The sequence below is a fragment of the Hoplias malabaricus genome, chromosome X2, assembly GCF_029633855.1.
Source record: "Hoplias malabaricus isolate fHopMal1 chromosome X2, fHopMal1.hap1, whole genome shotgun sequence".
NCBI lineage: Eukaryota > Metazoa > Chordata > Actinopteri > Characiformes > Erythrinidae > Hoplias > Hoplias malabaricus.
In genome coordinates, this window is record NC_089819.1 from 43,865,600 (window position 1) to 43,890,721 (window position 25,122).

A 25,122-nucleotide genomic window follows, 5' to 3' on the forward strand; every position below is an offset into this window, starting at 1 on the left:
CATATGATCTGCTTAGTAATGTGTTCTTTAGTCATTCTAGATACATTTGAAGACAACATTTGCATGGGAGCTGAGGTGGTTTTGGGTAGTTATTTGTGTTAATATGCATGTCTCAGAAAGGGATAAAGCGCAATGTTAGTGACAGTTATTTATTTATTTATTTATTTATTTATTTATTTATTTATTTATTAAGATAAAGAATGTATTTGAGCAAAAGTGTTGTGCACTAGAGTAAAAATAGACATACCCTAATAGATTTTATGTTATACTTGTGTTAAAGGATTTTGTGCACATTTCTGTTGAATGTTTCTACTTGTGGTCACTGTAAACACAAAATGTGAAGGACTGAAACAGAGAGAAAAAGTGACACCTAAGACTCAGCAAATGTGGAACCATTTTAAGTAGTCATAAAGTACAAAGGTACATGGACATGAGCAAACTGAACTATTTATTGCTTACCTCTGGTCATGACTGGCCTTTCACACACATCCTCTGCTATGTGATATATCCACAGTGACAAGTTTCCATTCTCCTTGGGCATGTTTTTATCTTAAGCATATTTCTTAAGATTTACCTCTCTAGACTATGATTTTTAAACATTGCTATACTTTTTTCTCTTTTTGGTTCTCTTTATTCTATTATGTAAAGCTCTCTACCCCTCTAGTGTTCACTAGTGTGTGTGTATGTGTGTGTGTAAATGTTTGTTTCACTGCACGGATTGGGTTAAATGCAGAGAGCAAATTCCTCTGTGTGTAAGCATAAAGTGATTCTAATTCTAATTCTAAAGTGCCTAATAAAACAAAAGTAGAATCAATTTCTTCATTAAACTGTAAATCATTCATCATCTGTAACCGCTTATCCAGTCGTGATGGGTCCGGAGCCTACCCGGAATTACTGGGCGCATGGCAGGAAAGATGCCAGTCCTTCACAGGGCGACACGCACAAACACACTATCACTCACACGTAGCGTCACCTCCAAGTCCCTGGAGTCGTGTGACTGTAAAACTACCTGCTGCACCACCATGCCACTACATTGTAAATCAAAATAACTAATATGAGGTCCCAACAAGGAATTTCATTGGGCCAGTGCTAATGTGTTATCACTGCCGCAGTGGCCCTCTCGCCTTGTGGTCTCAAAGACAGGGGACAGTATATTGCATGTACAAATATTGCAATAAACCAGCCCATGAGTATTTAATAACTAGTATTTAATAACTAAATTAACCTCTCAACGCCAAGAGTGTGCATAGAAATAATACTGTTAATAAAATTGGTAGATAATATTTTGAGAATTATTAAAGCAACCTGTCATGCTTTGACTATTCTTTATATTCTGTAACAGCCATACTGACACCTTGTGGTCTGGATCTATTTGAGATTTTATTCTAAACCTATATGTCACAATCCAATTATTGATTAAACCCATGAAATCTCATCTCTGTTCATCCAAATGATATTTTAATAATTATTTCCAAGAAAAAGTATTATTTTTATTATTGAAAGTAATGTAACTGTACACCTTTGCCTTTGTTCCATGAATTTGCAAACACTCCCTGCATCTCCTCTCCAGCTAGAGATTGGTTCCTCAGGTTTATGACATAAAAACCCTGGCTGTCTGAATTCCCTATTTTAAGAGCTGAAATGCTCTATGTTGCTGACTCATTAATAATAAATAACGTGTGCGAGTCGTTTAGCTTCAGTGTGGAACGTGGCTCTTTTGGGGAATGCCTCTTATTCTGAGTGTGGAAGCGTTCTGGGTGTAAATGATTGTTACGGTTCAAATTTCAACATCAGGTCCTCCGTGTTACGTAACTGGGAAAAAATAGTGCCGTGCTCTTGCGTAACGGCTCCGTGTCTTCTCGGTTCTGCCGCAGGTGGGCGCAGCGCCGCTGCCCTGTTCGGAGAGGGAGAGAGAGAGAGAGAGGTGGAGGGAGGGGGGAGAGAGAGAGAGAGGTGGAGGGAGGGGGGAGAGAGAGAGAGAGGTGGAGGGAGGGGGGAGAGAGAGAGAGAGGTGGAGGGAGGGGGGAGAGAGAGAGAGAGGTGGAGGGAGGGGAGAGAGAGAGAGAGAGGTGGAGGGAGGGGGGAGAGACAGAGAGAGAGAGAGAGAGGTGGAGGGAGGGGGGAGGGAGAGGTGGAGGGAGGGGGGAGGGAGAGGTGGAGGGAGGGGGGAGAGGTGGAGGGAGGGGGGAGAGAGAGAGAGGTGGAGGGAGGGAGTGAGAGAGAAAGGGGGAGGGAGTGAGTGAGTGAGTGATAGAGGTGTTAGCTTAGCTTTAGCTACAGTTCACCTCGCCAGGCGTTCGCACGTTTCTGAACCTGAGCTCTGAGTGCGGACTGCTGTGGAAACGGCTGTTTGTTTATCTGATTATTTTTTAACCTGCTTCTGACGGTTCGTCTTTCCTCAAGTCAGGAGATGTTAATGGCCTCTTACGGTGTTATACGGACATTTCTGTGAGAGAAACGGCTGGAAAAGAGGGGGGGGGGCTGCTGTAGTGGGGGCGAAGTGGACCTTAAGCTAGCTAGCGGCTAGCTCTGCTGTGGTGAGCTTCCCGAGCCCGGAATAACGGTAACGGTAAGAATAAGTGTTGGTGCTGCGTTAGAGTGGCGCTACTGGCCTTTACGAGGCTCTGTGGACCGCGGACCGAGCTCCGAGGGCAGCGGCGGCGGCCAGTTCCTCCGTTTGATGGATCCTCGAATCGCCTGGTTCCAGCCAGAGCAGCGCGGACCCGCCAGCAGCCTGTGGATGCAGATCTGGGAAACCACGCAGGGCCTAGGCAGCTTGTACTTTAATAACACCGCGAGTAACAACAGCGGGAACAACGGTAATAACTTCGGAGCGGGTCCGGCCACACCGAGCTCAAGACTGAACGGAGGAGACGGCGGAGGGCTCGCGGCGGACGGTAAAAGCTGTGAGGAGAAGGCGAAGGAGAAGGGCATGTCTGGCTCCAGCGACGCGGCGGAGCAGCGGGACTTCATTCCTCTTGAGGCGAACAACAACCATAACAGCGCTCGGTACGGGTCTCGGGGCGGCGGGGCCGGAGGGGGAGCCACGGGACAGCCACTTATCGCTTCAACCGGCATAGCTGCCGCGGCATCCCATCGCAACAAGAGGAAACGTGAGAACAAGGCGAGCACATTTGGCTTTAACAGGAGTCTCTTGCTCCACGGCTGCGGCCCCGAGGACGAGGAATACACGGGCACGCCGTGGAAAAGCAGAAACTACCCGGAGGGCATCGTGGGGTGAGTTGCAGTCACTGGGGTCTGTCCTAAATGGCTCCCCTACTTCCTACACAGTGCACAGCACAGGCTATAAGCGTTAAAACTGTGGATCATATACCTAACTAGTGCACTAGAGTCGTGACCGATTTTAAATGGGTCTGTCTTTTACAGGGGCAGAAACCTGTTATCTTGTTTTATAGAGTGCACTACATAGAAAGTATGGAGTTTTTGGAATTCACCCAGTGTTTCCAATCTAGCTGTTAGTTTTCATGGGCATATAATGGAAAACTGAATTTGCTCTCTCTATGTGGTTTGCATCTTTAGTTCCACTCCCACATAATTGGAAACTAGACTACAAGAAAGTATATTGAAATAGTTATTTTTTTTTTAAATGTTACAAGAACCAAATTCATTGACGTATACAATTCTATGACACAACCTCCCAGGCTCTCTGAAGATATGTTTCAGCCAAGAATTTGTGAATAAAGCAGCAAAGACTTTAAAGCCAAACAGACTAGATGCCTATTTCATGTGTCACATTTTATATGCACACTAGTAAAATCTGTGTATTAGATTTTAAGGGATATTTGATTGTAAAATATTTTGGTACAGACACATGTTATGTGGTTCTCAGGATAAACTAAAAGTTGTAAAAAAAAAAAAAAAAAATTTAAATGGGCACTAAGTGCTTTGCTTGAGAATGTGGCACATGGAGATCTCCAACCTTAACTGTTTGGTAGTTTATAGATATTCTGTCACTAAGTTGACACCTAAGGCAGTTCTTGCCCATATTTGGTGTCATACAATATAAACCATTTAAATGGCTTGCTTGACTAGATTGTGCTAGTTAGCTCAGTTGAGCTGATGTTGCTGTGGGTCATTAACATCATAGCAACATACAGGAAGTGATATTCAATGATTTATGCAGTTAATAAGGTTAATACAGTTCATACTACAATGCTGAAAAAGGTCTGTTTTTTTGTGTATCAAAATCTCAAAGGTGAAAATAAGACAAGTCAACATTAATATCAAGGTAAAACCACCTCATTGTTACAGACAGCTGTTTATTGTTATAATGGCCCTCATGTTTCTAACCAGCTTATGTTCAGAAGGTTTTCATTAAGAAGTGATCGGTTTGACTTTGTGGTTCCAGATTAAGTGAAGTTCAGTGGGCATTCCGCCTAGATGGATTTCTCACGTTCAGCATATAAGCCCAAAGGCAAGTCTGTCCTGTTGGAATAGACATTCATATCAGGCAGTCTTCAGTTTAAAAGTGCACTAGGTGACATTTGGGTTACATTTTGACTAGTACAAAATAAGTGTAATAATTTAGAACATAAATTAAAAATAATTATTTGAGCAGTGGCTTCAGTACAGGTGCAGTCTCTGTGTGATGGCTTAATCCCGTTTGAAAATCAGCCCTGTGAACCATAGTGGTTGTCTTTGTTGTTGAGATTTGCCCACATGACTTTTGGATGTCATCTTAACTAATGTACATTTCATTGGTTGAGATTTGGGATGCCCCACCTCTGGTGATTAGGCAGGTCAACTACAATAACAGACTGGCACCCTTGTGAAATGGCCTAGTGCACCTTTAAATTATCTGGCTTAACTGGCTAAAATCCTGCTTTGTGAAATATCCCCCATGGACTTTTCAGCTTCTTACACCTCCTTGGTCAATATAGGCACGTTTCCCAGGTCCGGACCGAAGAGGAAACAATCACCATTGACACTGCAGTGTAGTTCAAGACTAGGCTCATTCCATACCTATTTAGCATAGCTGTTGTGGACTGTATATTACCCTGTCATTCAGTTTGCTAATGTATTAGTCCATTTGACACTCTTGAATTTTCTGCTAGATTTATTTTTTTGGTTCTTCAGATATGTTATTTATGTAATATCAGCATTGAAATCTGTTTTTCAAGTACAACATTGAATTTGTTAGCTGTTGTAGCACATTAATACTGTTTTATGTTTTCAGTTGGCAATTTAATTAGAGTTTTTTTTTTTTTGTAGTAATTTTGCTATTGCAATCTTATGCTTTTAAGAGGGTGTGGCATTTGGATATTAGGTAGCACTGATATTTACACTACTCTCCAGGAAAACTATTGTGTAGCAGCTTGCAAAAGGCCTATAGCAAAGAACACTACAGGAAAGTATAGTCCTTCTGTGGGGAAGTGTTGAAGCATGGTGTTTGCAGTAGAGCATTCCTCAGTGCTTACTCCTAATGCGTTAACCTTTACAATATCCCTCTTTTCACCACTCTTCCTCTCTCACTCTTTCCATCCAGCTATTTCTGCCATGTGTTTGAGTGAGTGAAGTCATTTTAGCAGGCTGTGTCTAATGTATACTGAAACCTGCCAAACTACTCTTTGAACAGATAAATTTGCAAAGGATTTTAGCATTAAGAGAACCCATGTAAGATAACTTTTTATAGACTTTTAACCTTGTGGCTGTTAATATCATACATCCAAGACCAGCTCCTACAAACCAGTAGGCATATAAGCCAGGAGCAATTCAAAGGAATTCTTCAAAGGAGGCTTGTTCCTCAATCAGAAGTGGTCTTCATGTAGCTGCATGTCACTCCTAAGCTGATTATTTTTTTTTGCAATGTCGTGACTCTTGCTGTCATGGAGGGACGACAAAAGAAAAATGAGGCAGCACGTTTCATTGGTGAGTCTTTTCTAAAGTGGGCTGTGTATATGCGCATGTGTGGCGTGGTCCATAGACTGGGTGGTGGGGAATTTGCCATTGTTTATATTCGCAGCACGTTGAGTGACTCTCAGCTGTCCAAAACAAACCCCGCCTCCATCTGCCCAGACATCTGACTCCTGCATCTGTGATGTCACAAAGCTTCCAGCCAATCGGACGCTGAGGAGTGAGGGAGTTCCAGCTGCTGAGTGTGGCTTGTGGTATCGCTGCTGTAGTGAAGGGGAGAAAAAAACAGGGGGAAGCCTCAGATATGCAACCATCCCTTTTTTGTGGTTGGGAGGGTTTGTGATGTGATTTGTAGTGTTGACTGGCCAAAAGAGAGAGAGAGCAGGATAGGAAAGAGAAAGATGAAGCAAGACAGGAAAATAGGGATTAAAGACACAGAGGGGCACACGTTACTTTATTGAGTGTCTAAGGGATTCGCATGCAGTTTGGCTTTCATCAGGACATCTCTACTTTCTCCCAGATCCCCACAGACCAGCATTCGGTGCTTCCCTCTTAAGCAGCTTGGCGTGTAGCCAGTGGGGGGAAAGGTAACTCATACAGGCAGTGATAAGTAGGAAAGGGTTATTCACGTAGTCATTTGGGGAGAAGGTAATTCATTGCAACAGAATAAAGTGTTCAAATGTCTAAGTGCAGCTTAATATATGAAAATAAAATTGAAATGAATATGGTAATGAAATCACTGAAAATCTATACTACCTATCACAGCTGTTATGTTCATTCTTCAAAGCCTTTAGTAGTCTACTAAGCACAGCTTTTGTTGCTAAGACTATTATTTAAAACGAACTGCATCCTAAACCAAAGAATAAAAATCTACATTTAAATGTAAACTTTAAAAGTCTACATTTAGTCCTCTGTGTTGTGTTGTATTCTTTTTACATTCTTTATGTTTGGAGTTTCTTCCCTTTTTCCACTGGTTACTGTATTTAAAATGGTTGACTTGTACACTGCTATTTTCCTGTGTGGATTATTTTTTCCATGTAGTGAATGAATAATGAATAATCCTTTCCTGAGTTTAGAATGTGCTATTTGGTTTTATTCACACTATAACGTGAGCCGCTTCTGTTATCTCCAGGTGAATTCCTGCGGTGTTTACTTAAGAGGTGACATTCATTAAAAAAAAACAACACTAGTTTATATGGTTCTGAGGATATTTCCTCACCATTTGCTAGTCCTTGGGTCAGTTTGCATGCTCAAAACCAGTCTTATCGAAGTCCCAATGGCAATTAATGGCTTAAAAAAACGGTCTTGTGGTCCTGTATGCTAAGCTTTCTCTCTCACTGCCCATGGAAAAGCATCTGGGGTTTTTAGACATGTGAGAGCTCCAAACATTGAAAAGCATGAACTGTGATGAGTATATTGGTCTTTTCCTGCTCCTTAGCTGGGTAATATTCACATATATTTGTTTTTTCAGATTGTTTAAGGTGAAAATATCTCCAAATTCGAGAGACACCTAACTGCATGAGTATACACAAACCAGAAGTGCTACAGAGCAAAAGAAGTCAAGTTACAAATGAGTTTTTTAACAGTGAATAGTTTAAACTGTGAATAAAAACTTAAAAACAAACAAGTTTTTTTTTCTCTCAAACATACCATTCCATATTAAAAGACATGGAGCTTCTGAACGTAAACAAACCAGGATGATTAGCACTTCACCACTGTCTTAGACGTTCCCTTTAAGTCTATGCTTAATCTTTGTGCTTGAGGTGTGACTGTGTGAAACTTGGGTGTGTCTTTTTAATTTAAGTATTCCTGACCTGGCACTTATTTTTCCATCTTCAGCAAGTTAAGACAATGTTGCCCATTTAATTTAATACAGTCATGTTGTAAACATTTGTGAATAGGCCTCTTGTCACTGATAGCCAGTGGTAAAGCCTGTATTAGCATTACCTACAAATGTATTTTGTCCTTGATTTTGTTTAGAGTTGTCTGTGCATGTCGTAACTTGTATGTACTTTTTTCTTTATCAATAGCCAGCAGTTAATTTTGCAGGGCTGTAAAAATATTCCGTTTCTTTGTACACTCAGTCATGTTTGTTAAATATAACTGTAGTAATAATATTTTTAATTAATATTATTTTTCACATTAACATCTATAGGTCTTATTAACAAATACAAATATATATATATATAATTTTTTTACCCTTCATTTCCTTAAGTTGAAATGTTTATGTGAAGGAAAAAAAAGGTGAAAAATTACCACTATCAGTAATTTAGTAATATTAATTAGTTTGTATCTTTGTTTCTGGACGAACAAAACACTTCCAGGATTTTGTGTGTGTGTGTGTGTGAGAGAGAGAAGCTTTGGTGGTGTTAAGTAACTTCCATGTGATAACTAGCACGTACCATTTGTTGTGAGTGTTCCTTGGTGATCAGTACAGCCCTTTATAAGACAGCCACTATGTAAGAGCATGTTTGTGACACATGGCTGTATAGCCATGATGACAGAGCTGTTTCTGGGATTGGCTGCCACAGAAACGAAAGCTCCCTATGCCTTCATATGATTGGACCAGCCAAGAGGTTCTTCTGGGAAAATGAAACTTAGGCACACACTGAGCACACTTTTGAAATGAAACTCATGGCCTCCCTCTTCATAAATGACAGCATTGCCAAGCTCATGGCTTTCTTTGAAGTTTTGGTATGTATATTTCATCCAGAGATTTACCATTATGACCATCTCCTTGTTCACTGTCTGTTGTCTCATCTCATCTCTGCTGAGCATATACGAGCACTTTGTAATTCTAAAGTTACAGTAGGCCATCTGTATGTCCAGTAGTCCAGTGCCTTAACATTACACTAAAGGCATCTATTGGTTCCACAGCATGTGACCTTTTTGTCTGTGAGCTACTTGTTTATGTATAGTTTTTATTTTTATTTTATTGATTTTATTTGGTCTAGTTTTGTTGGCGAAGCCCATGTTAACTTCAATGGCTAAGAAAAAAAATATATATAAAAAGTGTGTGTATATATATATATATATATATATATATATATATATATATATATATATATATATATATAACACTAAATTTCACTTCATTTAATAGAATAATTAAGATCTCATGAGATACCGTTATTAGTCATAAGTTCGTACACTTAAATAACAGCTCATCTGTGACAAATTTAGCTCTGCCTGAGCATGGAACAGTGTATCACTGCGCTGAAGGTGGCTCTAACAGCAGCTAGAATTGACCATCTCCGCAGCAGTCAAACAGATGCTCTCTGAGCCCCGGCCAGAGTTGGAGATTAATCAATAACTGCAGGATCATTCTAGCACTCTAGAACCAAGTTCTGTAGTGTGGTTGCCTAGCACTGCTCACCAGTGAACCATAGTGCAGTTTATTTAGGAACAACAACAAAATACTAGAGAAGTTGTCACTTCTTGAGGTCCTGTCACATCCACAGACTTGTAGGACTATTTCCATGAAATATATCACTAAGCAGGTGGTTAGTTTGTCAATTGGTTCTTATCTAAAGCTGCTTAGCACATTGACAATGGTGGGCTTACAGTATGGCCAAAACTGTAGACGGCGACTTTTTTTTTTTTTAATCAGAGATCAATATTCGGACCATACTATTTAAATTTGAATCGCATTATTTAAATGTGATGCGATCAACTACAAATGTTCACAGTGCTATTGACACATTGGCATCCCTGTGCTAGACGATAGGTTTGGTATGCCTATTTTTATCTTACATTAGGTTTTTCAACACACGTGTGTGCCCTACTTTTCTCTCTCCTACTCTCTCTCTCTCTCTCTCTCTCTCACGCTAACGCAACACAAATATTTGCACACTCAAAGACAGTAGTTTGGCTCTATCTGCAGGGTGTTTTGTCTCTGAGTGACTGAGTTCCTGTGACAGTAATGAATGCTGTACTTATAAATGCTGTCAGGTTGCTTCTGCTATATATATGTGTGTGTGTGTGCGCGTTTTGTTTGTCCACCTTAGGATATTCTCATTTTTGTTTGACCGGCTCTTTTAGACAGGATAGGCACACTTGGTAAGATCTGCCCCTTAGCTGAACTCAGAGTAGTTTTTTGTGTATGGTTTCTATAAATGTATTGTGCTTAGAATCATAAACATTAAATATATATAGAAGTATAGAATGAAAACTTGAAGACGCTCATAGATGTGAAATTAACATTGGACAATAATTTGGTTGTTCTGGTACACCAATAAAAATTCATTTTTAATGCAATGACTTGTATAAGTGCATAAGCAAGTATCATTTGTTTAACTGAATAGCTGATTTAGGGATATTTTTAATAAAAAACTACATGTCCCAAACAAGTATCTTTTCTAGAGTGTTTAGAGAAAATACAGCTAAACAGCTAAAGGGTTTGCTTCTGATTAGAATTATTATATTGTTATCGAAGTATGGCTGTCACAAAGTGGACCAAACTCTGTTGGTGTAAATGACTATTAGCATTTACATACTTTAAATGATACTGAATATAAAAACACACAATTGTTTAGACAAATTGCTTGAGGCACTATGTGGAACAGCCCAGCACCTATTTTGCCTGAATGTGTGCATACCATAAGTTCTATCTGTACATGGCTCAGTTGTTTTAAATTTTTGCACAAAAGAGATATTAAAAATGGGCATTTCTTAAGTATGTTAAGTAAAATTTGTATTATATTACAATCTGTTGTTAGATGCATACAGTGCACCCTTTTGTTTAATGGTGAAAAGTTGCACTTATTTTAAAAGTGCTTTTGACGCAGCTGTAGGTACGGTGTTAAAGATTCTGAACAATAACTCTACACTACATTTTTTTATTATCCTGAGTTCAGTGAAATGTTGGATCATGGAAAAAGGCAAGATAGCTGCTCTATTTTGAGTTATATATAGAGCTGGAAAGGACAAGTATAAACACGACACTGGCCAAAGATTTTTTGGCTTTCCTCATGGGTGTGTCTTACACCTCCTGTTTGGTGAGGATTTTAGTCTGAGATTAGTGTTCTCACTACCTTTCAGCAAGGACTAGTCATGGATCAGCGTTGGAATACCTGTTTTTATATATACTTCCATTGTAAAGTTTTTTGTTTCCTTCTCCTGTAAAGTTGCTATTTAGGGAGATGCATGTTTTTGATTGGACAGAAATATTATGCACTCTTTCATATACTGTCGCTGTTCTGTTAAAATCACACATCTGCAAAATAGCAAATTTACAGGACAAGAGAAAACCTTCTTGAATGTCAATGGAAGTCAAATGCTAATTTTGGATTTTGTCAATTGGTCCATTCATCATGAAAGCAATATGTAATAATTTACAGCCAAAAAAACTTAATTATTGAGACAGGTCTTTGCATATCATTAGACCTTACAGGTGTTGTTCATGATTGTAATAGAAAAAATAAAAAACCTCTCACTTCTTAAACCTTTCTCTCTCTCTCAGGATATTGCTCATGACTGAACCATATGTAGGTAATATAGACTTGTTCTTGCTGTTTCAGATCGCTTAAGGTGGGAATATCTCCAAATTCGGGAGATGGCTAACTGCATTACTGTATGTGAATCTGCCCCCCACCAAACACACCGTTCCACCTTATAAAATGCTTAGCTTCAGAATGTAAAACAACCAGAGAGAACTGCGGTTGCCCACAATTTTAGATGTTTCCTTTCAGATACATCACCATAATAAATGAAAACAATTTCTCTCTCAGAAAATGTAAGGATCACACAGCTGGACTATTGCCCAGACACTTGCTGGCAGCACTGTGTGTGAGAGTGGACGTGGCAAGGTGACCTGTGTCTGACCTGCTGTATATAAATAAACATGCTTTTTATCAGGGCTTTTTTTTTTATCTCTTTCACCATGTTTACATATTAGCAGCACTATTTCTAGTGACTGAACTGCTGGTTAGTTTATAGCAATTAATGCTTTCTCATGCAAGCGCACAGTATAGTTGTCAGCTGGGGTTAGGTGACCCATTCCATAGATTTTATTTCAAATCTTAAAATATTATACATTTTAAAGTATTTACTTTAATTCCAGTAGTAAGTGTCACATTTCAGTGTCAATGTCACACCTTAAACCACAAGATGGCATTTGTAATCGATTCAACCAACTGCAAAAAAATAATGATTTATTCATATAACCCAATATGTAAGATTGAACATTTTTTTTCTTTTGTAGTTAAGTATAAGCTTTTTGCTATAAACTTTAAATAAACAAATAGATATTTACATATTTTTTTTTTTTTTAAGACTTAAATATTCAATTTAAAAAAAAAATAAACCTTCCCCTATCGATAAAGGCAACTTCAAAATGTTGTAATAGTCAGGGGTCTTGAGATAAAATGTGATGAAGTTATGATCTATAATGCAGTTTTATTTTTAATACAGCCTTTGAATTTTAAAATAGATGGGCATCAAACAATGTTCTGCAATTATGCTCTATGCCACAGTTGTGGCAAATATGCCTGAACGGCAGGCCAAATAGCGACCGCCCTGGCATAAGCTTGGCATTATTGAGAAATATGATGGCTGTTTATTTGAGCGAAAAATAGCAAGATAGGAAGAAAAAATTAGACATGCCTAAGCTTATACAAGTAATGCACATGCACAGCAAAGTGTCCTTTAGTTCCAAGAGACTTCATTTACATCCATTTTCCTAAACAATTAATAACACTCCTGAGAGAGAGAGTGTGTGTGTGTGTTGTTAGTTCTTTATGCATTTGCATGGTGCATCTATGTAGATTAAAATGAAAGCTGTTGTTTCATTTCATTTAATGTGCGGAAGTACCAAATCAATAAAAGCGTTCACTAGGAATGGGCCATATCCACATTTTTCATACCTCTCAAAATATTATCATGGTATACAGTATTACTGGTACATCAGCAGTCAGTGAGTTCCCAGAGTGCCACCTCCCTGTGGCTCTCTTAAATGTAAATACATTACATTTTTGGTGATGTACTTGGACACAGAACAGAAATTTGACACACTACACACGTCATAAATAGCACCCTCATTCAAGATACAGTCCACATTTTGAAATACAGCGGTACTCTTTATTATTGTTATACTGCCAAATCTTAGTGTCCCTGTGTCCAGGCCCCATTGTGTGGGTGGCAAAAATGGAATCTCGCCTGCAGGTTTGGAATGGACTTTGCATTCTGGGATGCTTATCTCTCTCTCTCTTTCTCTCTCTCTCTCGTGCTCTCTCTCGCTCATTAAATATTCGTTATTAGGAAGGGGGTGTGACAGTGTGAAACTGTAATATCTGTGAGAACTTTGCAGATGTAATAGTTGAATGACAGGTCTAACCGTATCAGCCTGTTTCAATTCAATTTGAATCTTATATTTTCTTGATAAATCCTCAACTATTTTACTTTGGTCTTTCCATTTTGTGTTTGTGTCTAGGCTCCATGAAGAGATTAAAGACTTCTATGAGTACATGTCTCCTCGGCCAGAGGAAGAGCGGATGAGGCTGGAGGTTGTTGACCGAATCCAGAGAGTCATCAAGGACCTGTGGCCCAGTGCAGATGTATGTCTCCAGTTTATTGTTCCAAATGCCAAATTTCCAAATAGACAAACACATGCACAAATAGTCATCAGAGAAACCTTTAGCTCGGGAAAATGGGCTTATGACCTATATTTCATGTGGATGTCCACATTCTGTCTATGATGGACCAGCAGGCACCTTTTGCATTCCTATTTTTCTGAGAGAGGTTTAATGCCTTGTGGTTTTTTTTTTTTTTTTTTTTTTTTGGTTTGTTTAGATTTTTGACCCATCTTTAAGTAACCCACTGGAATGTTTTGTAAACATGCAGACCAGCTCTTATTCACTTTAGCTCTCCCACACAAAATCTGTTTTAAGACAAGAACTCTCTTGACTGCTCAGCAAACGGTAGCGTTAATTTGACTGTCCTTTTGTACAAACACACTTCAGCATTTCTAAAGGTTTTATTTTGGGCTTTGAACCACATGGCAAAGCACTGTCTTTGTGCTCTGTGAGAACGCACACTGTTGAAGTCCATTTTTAAGAGGTCAGTAGACCACAAATACCACAGAATGTTTAGCTGTGCTTTAGGATCCTCTTAGTGCCTCAGAGAATTGGAAACATAGCCAAAAGAATTGTAAATAACTTTCATTGTCCATTCTCTCAGCTCCACCTACCATGCAGAAGTGCTTTGTATTCCACCTGTTGCTCTGCATACTTTGTTAACCCAATTCATCTTGTTTTTTTGTTTGGTATGTTTTAAACAAACGTGCTTTTATTTGTATTTTCAGTGTTCTGCCTTTTCATTTCTGCTCCTCATAATCTGAATTTCAGGGAAAAATTGGAAAAAAAACTCTTCTCAGTTTTCTAAATTTACCATTTTGCCTCTAGTGAACTTTATATAATTATGATATCAACTTACTCATCAAGGGCAAACATTTGACAGATGGAGCAGCAATGTAGAACGCTTTCAGAATGCAGGGAAACATGGTTCTCACAGAAAAGTGCAGATATCAAATGTCCAATACGTAAACAATACAACTGGATGCTGAAAACAAATTACAGGTTGAAAATGTTGTTGTCTAATGTTGGCCCTTTACCAGTATGAGGATGTTATTCACTGTTTAGTGGAAAGACGAGGATTATTATGTAATATAGTCCTACCACTTTCATTAAAAGATACAAAAATGGAGTGAAAAAAACAAAAAGGCAATTGAGCATGGAGTTATTTTGTTTTCCAGAAATTTAGTGAGAACAAATGGGGAAAAACAAAAATCACATTTCTTTTTTTAATATACCAAATGAAAAAATGTTTTACACCCAATGTATCAGTTTTTGATTTACCCTCAAACAGTCAGACATTTAAACTGATAAACATTGCATGGGCCCTCCCAGATTATATTGTTTAATTTATCATAATGAAAATAACCAAATGTCCTGTTGTCTACACTTGGCCTGGATTCTATTCATGCTCTCCTGTTACACTTTTCATATAGTCCTTCATTCAGTGCATACACACCAATTTTAAACTACTTACAGGCATGTGTGTGAATATACGTGAAAGTTAGCTGTTTGCAGCTGGCTGGAGCAAGACGATATGTTGAAAATTTTCTGCAGTGCAGTATGTTTACTTCACTGAGGCCAACAGTAGTTCCTAGCAAATCACAGACCTGTGTGTGTACATCTAAGGAGATTTAGGGTTTAACTGTGTAAAGAGAGCAGAGGGTGAATACAGGCTTAAACTTCTATTTTTGAACCCAGTGAACGCACGTCACAAAGCTGCTTTCTATCACAAATGTTATGAATCAGGACATTAGTGTGTTAAGTATGGGTTTTTTGTTTTGTTATATTCCAGAAAAGTTGCCAAATGTACATAAAAACAGAATGAAAATAGTGTACAAATAGTTAAAATAATTTTTACTTAAAAATGCCCTAACTGGCAATGAAATTCAGTCATGTCACTGCTTTGCATTTCGGCACAGTGGCATCAATTTCAAACTCAAAATTAGACTCAAGCCAATACCAGCGAGAACACTGCTTGGAATGTCAGAAGGAAAACCAAATCTGAACCAGTTCTGTGTTGAATCTAACGTAAACCATTTCAGAATTACATACGGCTTAACTTAATAACAACAGTAACCACATGTATCTTGACTTTAAAAAGCATCACCAACAGCCTCCATTCTCCATGCTCCTTCCAAATTGTGGGTTAGATTATGTTTACTGTTTGCATGTAAACATGAATCCAAAATTTCTCAGGAAATTCAGCAATTTGTCCCTCTTTTCATCTTCTTTTTTTCTAAAGCAGTTACATGAGTTCTAGTTTGGAAGAAAAAATTAGCTACATCACCCCTTAATATTGGACATCCTTAGTTGAAGTGCTATGTATAAGTGATTGGATGACACTTTTTTCAATATATGGGTTTGGTGCACTTGGTTGATGCTAATCTGTTTATAACATTTTAGTTTTCTGCTGTTGACAGGTCCAGGTTTTTGGCAGTTTCAGCACCGGCCTGTATTTGCCTACAAGGTAAGCTGCTATTCCAATTTTTTCCTCCCTCTCTCCTTTTTTGATTGGTTCTTGTGGGTTGGACATCAGGCAATGAACAATACACTGTGTCTTATCTCATGAAAACACTCTTGGCTACGTGTAGGACTGTATGTGTATTCTGAACACACAAATACTGTTTCATGGAGCTTTATTTAATTATACAAGTTTAATATACAAGTTTATACAAGTTAATATACTACAAGCTGTAAATTAGGTGTGATGTTTGGTTGGGGATGTTTGTGCATAAATAAATGTCAATTATTTTGTGAACATCAGAGGCACTCTTAATTTAATTATATTTCTTGTCAAAATGGCCATTAATACTTAATTAAAATACTTTATTACATGTTTATGTAATCCACTGACAAGTTAAAAAAATATATTAAAAACAGGAACAGAAATCGTGGCTCCTAACCACCGTCAGACACCTGATCTGTTATGAAGCTTTTATCTTTGAGAGAAGAGTACCTACAGATGCTTCTGTACATATTTAAACTCAAAGTAGCCACCTCAACACAGAAGGATGTGTATATTTTAAGGATAAGTTACTGAAAAGTAAAAATTATGTAATAAAACCTGCTGGTGTTCTAAGAAAAATATACACCCCTGAGCCCAGAACTCACAGTTGAGTGTGTCCTAAGAAGAAAATGGAGTTCTAAACCTACTGAAAAAATAGAAGCTCCAAAAGAGGCCAAGGATGGATGCATTTAATACAGAAAATATAAATTTCTTTTGTTAAAAACTGTTAATGCAGTTTGTAACGTTGTATACTACTGTATGTTACTGACAATTAAATAAATGAAAAGTGGGCTCTGAGTTTTGCACAGTGCTGTATGCTGGGTATTAAATTAATTCCACTGTGCTTATCCTCTGTTTGTTTATGTGTGCTGGCGTCGGCCTCACGTCACAATTGTACTATATCCACACGTCACCTGGATTACTAAATCTGGATTAGTGGAGTAAATTAGACTCTGTGTATATCCATGATCAGAAGCATTTATTATTGTACAGGCAAGACTGCTTAACTGCTTGTAGTATTAGTATTTCTGGGTATAGAACAGTTTTTAGATTTTGTTTGCTTATCTGACAGATTACCTGTCTCCTGACATTACCCAGACAAATTGTGTATTTTTGTACACAGACAGAGACTCTTAGCCTAATTAGCATCATGTAATACAGAGCAACACTAAGTAATTATAACAGAGGCAGGAAGGCCTAGCTGTTTTAATACCAAAATCAAGTAAAGAAGCTTGATTTCTTCTTTATAATGTTTAGTTTTTTCTGGAATTTGATACGTTTTGAGATCACACTGAATTTATTATAGACTGACAGCAAAAATATAGAAACGGAAATGGACAATCAGAATGCATTTGTTTATTGGTCAAGTTGTGCACATGAGGATACAACATACGATTTATTCAAAGTACAGATAAAACCGATGGTGTGTTATAAATTTTTCGACATGGCAATAGCATATTTACCACATACTATATTTAAAAAGGGCAATACTGAAAGCTAATATCTGAGGTAGACAGATGTACAACAGTTTCGTTTATGCGAGAAAGTGTAATGAATGGTAATAAAGTGCTGGATTTACAAGTTATAAGTCCAATGGTTTGTAATCCTCTTTTGTCTGTGCTTCAGTGATATAGACCTGGTGGTGTTTGGGAACTGGGAGACGCTTCCTCTGTGGACGTTAGAAGAGGCATTGCGTAGAAGAAACGTTGCAGATGAAAACTCTGTCAAAGTGCTTGACAAAGCAACGGTACTGTTTGTTTTCATTCTGTCAAGTTGTCTGATCACATCTCAAGTCTGCTTAATGGCAACCTTCACAATATTACTAAACAAAAAATCCCCTACTTTTTCATAAGAAGCAAAAGATGTTTCCTTACCATTTACTAGCTTTCCAGTAAGTTTGCGTGCTGAAAACATGTCTATTGTTTTTATGAAGCCATAGTGTTTGTAAACGAGTAAATGAACATAAACAAACCAGACAGGACTGCAGTTCCCCACAATTGTAATCGATGCCTTTAATATGCTAAACTGGAATGAAGATATTTCAGAGCTAACACAATGTTTCCATGCAGGTTCCCATTATCAAACTGACAGACTCGAGAACTGAGGTGAAAGTCGACATCAGCTTTAATGTGCACAGTGGGGTTAAGGCAGCCAATCTCATCAAAGATTTTAAAAAGGTATGTATCCATATGTATTTTTTTGTGTTTCGGTTTGTGCTTGTTCATACATCCAAGCTAGGCTGCTGTTATGTTTAGAAACTTTCACTGATCTTAGTTTTGCTTGTTTTCTTGCCAGTTGGAATATTTCACTTATGTCAATGTCATGCTGTTCTTTTATTGCACATTGATCTCTTAGCCACTTGGTATCACTCTGTTTTTAGCCTTTAGGCGCCGTTCTCGTTTAAACATGTAAACACGTTGCCTTTCTGCAGAATTTATTTTGAGCCAAGAACATGCTATTCACATGAATTTTGTACATAATAATAATATTTATGTACAAAGTATACATCTGAACATGGTTCTGATTTGGTTTCAAAATGTTAGATGTGTTCAAACAGCTCTGTAAGTAAAAATGTTTCGGTGCAACATTTAGGAAAGCATCTCATTTGTGATTTGTATATACTGTATCTGTTTACAAGTAAACTATGCTGCCACATAGCCTTGTTTGATTCTCATTTTTCATTGTTTTGTGACTTTTAGAAATTCCCTGTGTTGCCATATTTGGTACTGGTGCTTAAACAATTCCTGCTACAAAGAGAGCTGAATGAGGTCTTCACTGGAGGAATCGGATCATACAGCCTGTTTCTCATGGCTGTTAGTTTCCTGCAGGTATGTAGTGCCTGTGACTGTTTCAGCCTGTTCTTGACACACACAGACAACTACTGTTAACTGACGTGAAAAGCACAAGCCATTGATCAGGGTGTTATAAAATTAACGGATTGCATGTGTATTTAGCTGCATTACAGGGAGGATGCGTCCAGTCCGAATTCTAATATGGGCGTCCTGCTGATAGAGTTCTTTGAGTTGTATGGCCGGCACTTTAACTATCTGAAGACAGGCATCCGGATCAAAGATGGTGGCTCATATGTGGCCAAAGATGAAGTGCTGAAAGGCATGCTGGATGGATACAGACCATCCATGCTGTACATTGAGGACCCACTGCAGCCAGGTACAGCAGATATACACTCACTACTTGGATGAAAATGATACCAGCGTAAAGCAACTTTTATGTGTTTTTTTTTTTTTTTTGCTTAACTTTTGCTGTGTGTCTGTGTGTGTGTGTGTGTGTAGGTAATGATGTCGGCCGGAGTTCCTATGGGGCCATGCAGGTGAAACAAGCCTTTGATTATGCATATGTTGTTCTGAGCCATGCTGTCTCTCCTATTGCCAAGTACTATCCCAACAACAAGTCTGAGAGGTGAGAATATGCCAAAAAAATGCAACTATTTCAACATGACGTTATTACACATGCACAGTCATTTGAACATTGTTTGAATGATGCAAAATGTGCGCTGTATGGAACCTAATGCCTCTCTTGTCTTTTTTCCTGTTCATAGCATTCTTGGTCGAATAATCCGTGTTACACGGGAAGTTGCAGAGTACCGTGATTGGATCAGTGAGCATTGGGGCGGGCAATCACACAGTGAGCCTGCCCTCAACTGCAATGGTAAGAAAGTTTATTATCCTCTGATAGTCTCTGATTTGTGTGAGAAATGCCCAGATGCATTGTTTCCATAATGAGCATTTAAAGCCATCCAAATAATCCTTAGTTAATTGAGAGTAAAACTGTCCCCCAGATCAGCATTTTTGTAAATATATTAATTGCTCATACATTTAAGAGAAATGACTCCAGAGAATATTTTTAGGTACAATGCTGAATCTAACAGTGCTTCCAAAAAAAGCATGTAAACCATGTGAATGACATGTCTGTTTTTCATCAAAAAATTAGGTCAGGCTCTCTTTTCTTATTACAGGTAACGATGTTACCCACCTAGTGGAGTCTCAAGAGCTTGATGAGTGTAATAACAATCTATCTGATGATGTTGTGGTCCTTCCGCCTGCCCCACGGAGCAAAGCATCTTCCAACTCGTCCTCCCCTCCCCCTTCCTCACCTTCGTCGCCATCTTCTTCATCATCACCTTCTCCTTCCTCAACAGCATCCAGCGACGCAGTGAGTACACACAAGCTGACAAAATCCATGCCTCTGATAGGCCAAATATCTTTCAGTTCCAATGACCAGCCTGTTTTTGATCTGCAGGATTCTGATGGAACACCCTATAAGACTGTAAAACAGCTGGCTGTGCGGTGCTCCAATGCTCACAGAGAAAACCCTGAAAGGAATCTGACCAATCACAGAGCACAGAATCACTCCATGACTACACCCACCACCAGCCACAAGGGCAGCAAGGTAGTAGAATCACATCAGTAAAGTGTAATAACACAATTACACTATACCAAATTAAGAGAGTTTTTATATATATATATATATATATATATATATATATATATATATATATATAATAATGTAAATATGTCTACTCATGTCATATAACTGAATGTCATTTAATAATGCATCAAAATGTATGTGTTATGGAAATTCTGAATGTCTTGCATCAAATAGTTGGTGTGTGTATGTATAGATGTATAAATATCCCTTATATTCTAGTTATTGCTTTCTGTTTAAAATGAATTCAGTGACTCACTAATCAAGTGTTTAAAGGCATGTTTAAATTATCTATCTATCTATAGATTGTCTCCAGTGTTATTAAACATGTCTGAACAGGAAAATCGCCAGTTTCTGCTGGAATTCATCCCTCTTAGACTGCAGTTTATTTTGCTTGTTTAACAGCAAATCATAGTAAAAAGCACCAAATAGGAATTTTTTATGAAAAAACATATTGTATTCATTTAGTTTACTCTGTTTTCCCAGCAGAGCCGCCAGTTTAGACCAAGCAAAAGCTCTCAAGGCCAGCAGAGCATCTCCAGCAACAAGAGCCACCAAAGCAGCAAGGCCCATCACCACGGCAACGGCAAGAGAAGGAAACCTCAGCGGGAAGCAGTGCACGAAGACTTGTGCAGATAGGGGGCGCTGTTTCTTCAGACTCGCAAGCTGTTACTCCCATGGCCACAATGGGGACGCCAAGAGTGTTAATCTTTACCCTCATCTGCAGGATGTGCAAATTTTTTAAAAGCTGTTTAAAAGAGGAAAAAAAAACAACAACGGAAGAAAACTCTAAAAAAAGAAAAAAATTACAAATGGGGTGGAAGTTCCAGGGGCTGAAATCATGGAGGATAATATTTTTTCCTCCATTGGTTTTTGTACTATATCTACAACATGTACTGGAGCTGTGCCTGTCCTTTCCACTGCAGATCCCCTTAGTGGTGTGGAGGACCAAAGACTGTAAGAGATGGAGACTCAAGGAGCAATACCTTGAATCCCTGGATTTGCGCCTCACTAAGGAAAAATGAAGCTAAAAAAATAGATAAAAGACTTGAATTAAAAAAAAAATGTTATATTAAAGTAAATGAAGATTTTTAAAATGATAAAATACATATAAAAGAACTCAAAAATGCAAATGGTGAGATTCAGGACAGGACTTATGCATGAAGGGTATTTTTTTTTTTTTTTTGTTGCTTTCTCTTTTTTTGACGAGTGGAAATCTTTTGTCGTGTGCTGATTAAATGGATTTATAAAAAAAAAGTAAAAGAGAAACAACACATCAAAAAGGGTAAAAATGGTAAAATGCCTCGAAAACAAGGAAAGTTTCATATAATTTTTTACAGAATCATTCAGATTTTGACACTGCACCTATGTGCACACACAAACTCGCCAAGCTGGGGTTAAGGTTCTTTTGCCAACACTCATCATCAGCATTATCAGATAAGCTCACAAAACACGACAAATTAGTATGGATTTATTTCTTTTCTAGTGTGTCCGTTTGCCTTAATAACAGCCTGTCAGCAGTTCTGTCAAGCAAGGATTAGCTTTGCTCTTCCACAGTGAAACTGAGGTGAGATCATTGGTGCGATCATTAAGGCAAATGGATGCTTCATCCAGAATTAGGGAAGAAAAGATACATGTGACTAATTTTTGTCCAGGGAGCTTATTTGTGTGAGATCGTGTGTTTCTGGGTTTATGTGTTTTTAGTGTCTGTGTTTGCATGTGTCTGAGTTCTGTATTTCTGTCTTTGCAGTTGCAAATGCTGTCTGTTCCTAAAAGAATGTATGTTTATGATTTATGTTTATGACAGTTCATGAGTGTCCGTACATATGATTGATTGTGTTTGAGAGAGAGAGAGAGAGAGAGGGGGCTTGTGGGAGCAGGTCATTCTTATGCGCTCACTCACACACACACACAAACATTCATACAGCATCACATTTACAGTGCTATATCTTTCACTGAAGAAAGATTGAGAGAAGAGTCACATTGTTGAACAGTACGTTAATAGAAAAATAATTTTAGAAATCACTACCCATCTGTACTAGACTTGTGAATTGATATATATTTTTTCTTAGTAGAGTATCAATCCCCAAGTTTTGTAATTGTCTGTGTATTTATTTTTATGACTTAGAGAAGCAGGAACGGTTTAAATCTCAATATTACAGTGGAGCCAAGAGGTAGATATATGCTTGTATTTAATCTCTTTGGGCTGATTAGCATTGGTATGTTTGGTACTGTGCTATGTTGAACTGTCTTATTTTCTGCTTTCAAGGAGTACAGAGTGACCAAGTTACTTTCTAAAAGTTGAGAGAGACCATTTTAACAGTCGAATAGTGAATTTATTTTAATGTATGACTGGTCTACTTGCATAAAAAAGGGAGATTAGTTTTTCTTTTTTGTGATTTTATTTGATTTTTTTTTTTTTTTCTTTCAACAAAGTCATGCTTAAGACTCCTGCCCTCCTAGTCCAAATTATTACTGCAATTCATCAGCTGACCTTTAGGTGGTGGTGTAACCCAATTTTATATATATTTTTGCAGAGGTTCCAAATTCATATGTAATGCCTGTTTTGATTTGATCGTTCATCCATATGAATGATGTTCACAAATATGCCCTCGGATGTCTGTAGAATGACAAAAGGTGAAGGAATTGTGATGTGAAGTTGGTACCATCACCTGCTTTTGGCGTACAAGTGATGTGAAGGTAAAGGGTGAAACCTCTGGTGGAGAGAGAAAGAGCAGTTTATGGGTAATCAGTGCCATTTAGAAATTTGTACACACCAGTGCAATGCCAATATCCATGGTTTTGGCTGAAATGTATTCATAATAATCCATGCAATAAAAATCACAGCACAATTATCAAACACAAAAGTGCCATGTCTCTCTTGTATACATAATATTTTTGGAAAATCCCTGACTTAATAAGAATTTTTCAGTGTTATTTTTTTCATGTCAGGCCCATAAAAATTAATGTTGATTTTAAAAATAAGATTTTTTTTTCCATCCTCCTCAACTTTACCAAGCAGCACCATGAATACAGGTTTGTAGCTTTGCATTATTTCAGAAACACCAAACTCTCCCTCAAGTAGATTAGATTAGATACTTTTATTGTCACTGTATACAGGACACAATGAAATTAATTTCCAGTTGTATGCAATTAAATAAAAAGATTGCTTGAGAAATTGGAAGTTTATGTGCATTACACAGGAATGTTCATACAGCTTTTGTAAGCAGCATTTTTGTTAATATAGCAAGGAATATCACAACCATATAACAGAATCTAGGAATTACAAAAATGTATGAATGAACATCCCCCTTCTTTTTGAAATAACAATGAAATTTCTTGGACTTGGGATTCCTTACAGATCCATATCCATATAATCCGGCATATGGCACTCTCCCATCTTAAACAATTTTTTCATTCTGGACTACTATTTGAATTAGGCATAGTGCACGGCAACCAGGCAGAACAGAGGCCAATTACAAACCCTCATTCTGAAAAGGTTGGGATTTAAAAAAACAAAACGAAAACTGATAAAAATATATAAAAAATATTTTACTTACTGTCCTTAATGTATATTGTAAATATAAACAAATTCTGATCTTGACCCCTGTAACACCCTCCAAAAAAGTTGGGACAGACATGTTTACTGCTGCAATACGTCTTTGCTTTCCATCATTTGGGAACTGAGGATATATTTTGGTGCTCTTTCACAAATGGAATTTTTCGCCCTGGTAAAAGACCTCAGTCCATAAACAGTCCATGCTCACTGTGGGCTGATTCTGCTCTTCATGATGCACACCAGACGACAGGTCTGGAGTGTCTATGAAGCTATCAAATTGTTGTGGCATTGAGGCCTTGCATTGTCTTTCTAAAGTAAACTTGGACTTTCTGGGAAAAGACATTTCTCACTAAAAATTCAATGCATGCCCTCTAATCAATGTTTCACTTACACTAAAGTCACCGTGACAGAGCTCATTAGCACCTTTCACTGGTAACCATTCGGACGGTTCAGTTTATCTTTGGCGCAGATTTCAATTTCTATTTTTTTCTCCAAAACAAGTTGAAATGGACTTTTTTAACCACAACAGGTTTTAACTTTCGTTTGGACCATCTGACATTAGCTTGGCCCCATGAAATACTGAAACATTTTTGTTTAGAACTGATGTTTTTCTCCTTGTATTGTAGATTTTTGGTTTGCGTTTCTTGATACAGTGCTGGACTGTGAAAAATTAAATTTTTACACTGAGCCCATGTGTAAATTCTGAGCCCATGTGGCTAAGTGCATCACAGTAGCATGACTGTTTATCATGAAATGCAGTCTAAGAGCTCCTAAATCACAAATTCAGCAATAGTTTACAGACTTTAAGTGGACTGAGACTTAAGGGGATTCCCTGAATCTTTTAAATTATTTTGTATGTTAGATGGTAAAAGAACTAAATTCTTTGCTAACTTATGTTGAGAGATGGACTTTTTGAACTGTGAATGTTCCCTCATGGTGTTGGGTAAAATATGATGAGCCATGACTTGCTTGTAAAGCTGGGCCCTTGGGGATGCTCCTTTTATACCATATACATTCACCTGCTTTAAAGAAACTATATAATTAAAAAAATCTTTGAAATGATGATGTCTGGATATTTTTGCACGTCATAAGCATGTATTGAGTAAGAAATGTCAAACTAAAATAAGAATAATAGTTTTATTCCTGATGGTTTAATCTTTTGGCCCTGC

At 37.9% G+C, this 25,122-nt stretch overlaps 1 protein-coding gene across 2 annotated transcripts; it reads left to right on the forward strand.

Annotated features, from left to right (window-relative positions):
* Positions 1-2,249: 2,249 nt before the first annotated feature.
* LOC136677051 (terminal nucleotidyltransferase 4B-like) lies at positions 2,250-23,343 on the forward strand. Of its 2 annotated transcripts, none has more exons than XM_066654414.1 (12): positions 2,250-3,237; positions 13,304-13,427; positions 15,866-15,912; positions 17,578-17,698; positions 18,021-18,128; positions 18,651-18,779; positions 18,906-19,119; positions 19,242-19,368; positions 19,508-19,617; positions 19,925-20,121; positions 20,209-20,358; positions 20,881-23,343. In XM_066654414.1, the coding sequence occupies exons 1-12, from the start codon at positions 2,681-2,683 to the stop codon at positions 21,031-21,033; spliced, it is 2,037 nt and encodes a 678-aa protein (XP_066510511.1). In that variant the 5' UTR covers positions 2,250-2,680; the 3' UTR covers positions 21,034-23,343. The 2 variants fall into 2 exon arrangements, with proteins under 2 accessions (XP_066510511.1, XP_066510512.1); XM_066654415.1 differs by having other exon boundaries at positions 20,884-23,343.
* Positions 23,344-25,122: the final 1,779 nt, after the last annotated feature.